This window comes from Akebia trifoliata, chromosome 11, assembly GCF_017979445.1.
Source record: "Akebia trifoliata isolate Shusen 1 chromosome 11, ASM1797944v1, whole genome shotgun sequence".
Lineage (NCBI taxonomy): Eukaryota > Viridiplantae > Streptophyta > Magnoliopsida > Ranunculales > Lardizabalaceae > Akebia > Akebia trifoliata.
Genome location: NC_141385.1, coordinates 4,215,242 through 4,217,172, shown reverse-complemented (window position 1 = coordinate 4,217,172; position 1,931 = coordinate 4,215,242). Strand labels below are relative to the sequence as shown.

Here is a 1,931-nt window from a genome sequence, read left to right as displayed (position 1 = left end):
AATTACTGAACCTAAACCATAAAAAAAGTCTTTGACCATATATCTTTCTAATAAAAAATAATAATAATAAAGTAAGAAATCCACGTCAGTGGGACCTACTTACAGCTCATCCAACAAGGAATGACATCATTCCACGTCATTTGAGATATTACGCGTAAAAATTCGTAACTACCGTTGACGTCGGACAGTTCCAACTCCTAACGCCAGCCCCATTACTCATATAAGACTCTCCCTCGACCCCTCAATAGGCATCTCGTACACACACACACTCTCTCTCTTCTTTTTCTTTCTCTCTCTCTCTCTCTCTAAATCTTTCTTGAAGCGTGTCAAGTCGTTCTATTACCTGAAAATTGATAAATCTATCTATCCATCCATCAATCCTTTTATCATGAATTTCTCTTGATTTCTTGAATTTCTTTCTTTTTTTTTCCTCCTTTTATCACAATTTTCGAAGCGTGTTAAGTTGTTTTGTTAAAAAAATCAAACATTTAGCAATTTGTTTATCCATCCATCTATCTTTCGAATATGCAACAAGCAATTCCTTATAGAACATGGCTCTCGGGTCCGATCGAGAAGCCAATTGTCTCTACTCTCAACAATCTCAAGGGAGCGTCGAAAGAAGATATAATTAAAAGAAGTAAAAAGATCAAAAACATGGTATCCGAGAATGCGGTATTAGTAATTGGGTTACGAGGATGTTGCATGTGCCACGTTATTAAACGATTGCTACTTGGACTTGGGGTGAACCCGGTCATGTATGAGGTGGATGAAGAAGATGAGATTGTTGTGATCGATGAATTGGCGACAATCGATGGAGGAAGGGATGCTAGACCGCAATTCCCATCATTGTTCATAGGTGGGAGATTGTTCGGAGGCTTGGATCGGCTTATGGCGGCTCATATTTCGGGCGATTTGATACCCATATTGAAGCAAGCCGGGGCCTTATGGCTTTGAGTCTACTTCAATTTCTCTTCTTCGTCTTTTTTTTCTTTGTTGTTTTCCTTTTTTGACAAATTTTATAGAAAGGAATGCTGATCTTTTTTTTTCCCTTTGGAGAATTTTGCAATTTTATGTGTGGATCCTTGGGTTTGATCTGTTTGGATTTTCAAGAATTAATGAATTATGTTTCTTCTTCTTATATTGGAGAATTTAATATATTTTTTGATCTTTATATATGTTTTTTTTCTTAGAAAAAAAAGAAGTAAATGATTTGATAAATTTGGGTTTCCAATAAGATGTTTTAGTGTAATGATTTTTTAATTCTCCCTTTCCTTCCTGACACACGCCCCGATCACATAACATAGATCATTGCTTTGGGATACGCATAATATTAAAAAAAAATTTGTGTATCCTGAAGTAAATGATCTATGATTCTGTGATGGGTGCGTGTGTCAGACGGGGTCGTATAATCACAACTCAATGTTTTATTGAGGGATTATACGTCACCTTGAGGCAAAATTCATCGGGATTAGTATACAAAACCAGATTAAGTGGTACAGATTTCTGTGACTCATATCTTAAAACAACTCTACCTTGTACGGCTTGAGCTTTCTTGCATCAAATATATATTTTCTTTGGATATTTAATTTCTTTTTTTTTTTGGTCAAGAGAAATTAATTAATTCAAGGTTCATCTTTTGTCTCTTTGGAATCTTGTCTACCTCCAGTAGAGAAATCCAATGCCTTCCAGACAGCCAAATCTCTACTTTTTTTTTTAAAGAGTCTGCATAGTCTAATATGCGCCATGTGTTCACACTCTTATCGTGCACCAGATTTCACACTTTTGACTCTGGCACGCGCTTGCCCAAGTAACCAGCTATTAATGGATCTGATCAGAATAAGAATCTGATCCAGTTTGGTAATTTAGGGTCTGGAATCTGGATCATGGGACTCCTAAGAAGATCCAATCAAAATGTCTTTCAGATCCGTTTT

General features: G+C 36.2%; 1 protein-coding gene across 1 annotated transcript; it reads left to right on the top strand.

Annotated features, from left to right (window-relative positions):
- The first annotated feature begins 525 nt into the window (after positions 1 to 525).
- On the top strand, positions 526 to 954 carry LOC147390450 (glutaredoxin-C9-like). Its single transcript, XM_086457881.1, has one exon. The coding sequence runs from the start codon at positions 526 to 528 to the stop codon at positions 952 to 954; it is 429 nt and encodes a 142-aa protein (XP_086314007.1).
- The last annotated feature ends 977 nt before the right edge of the window (positions 955 to 1,931 follow it).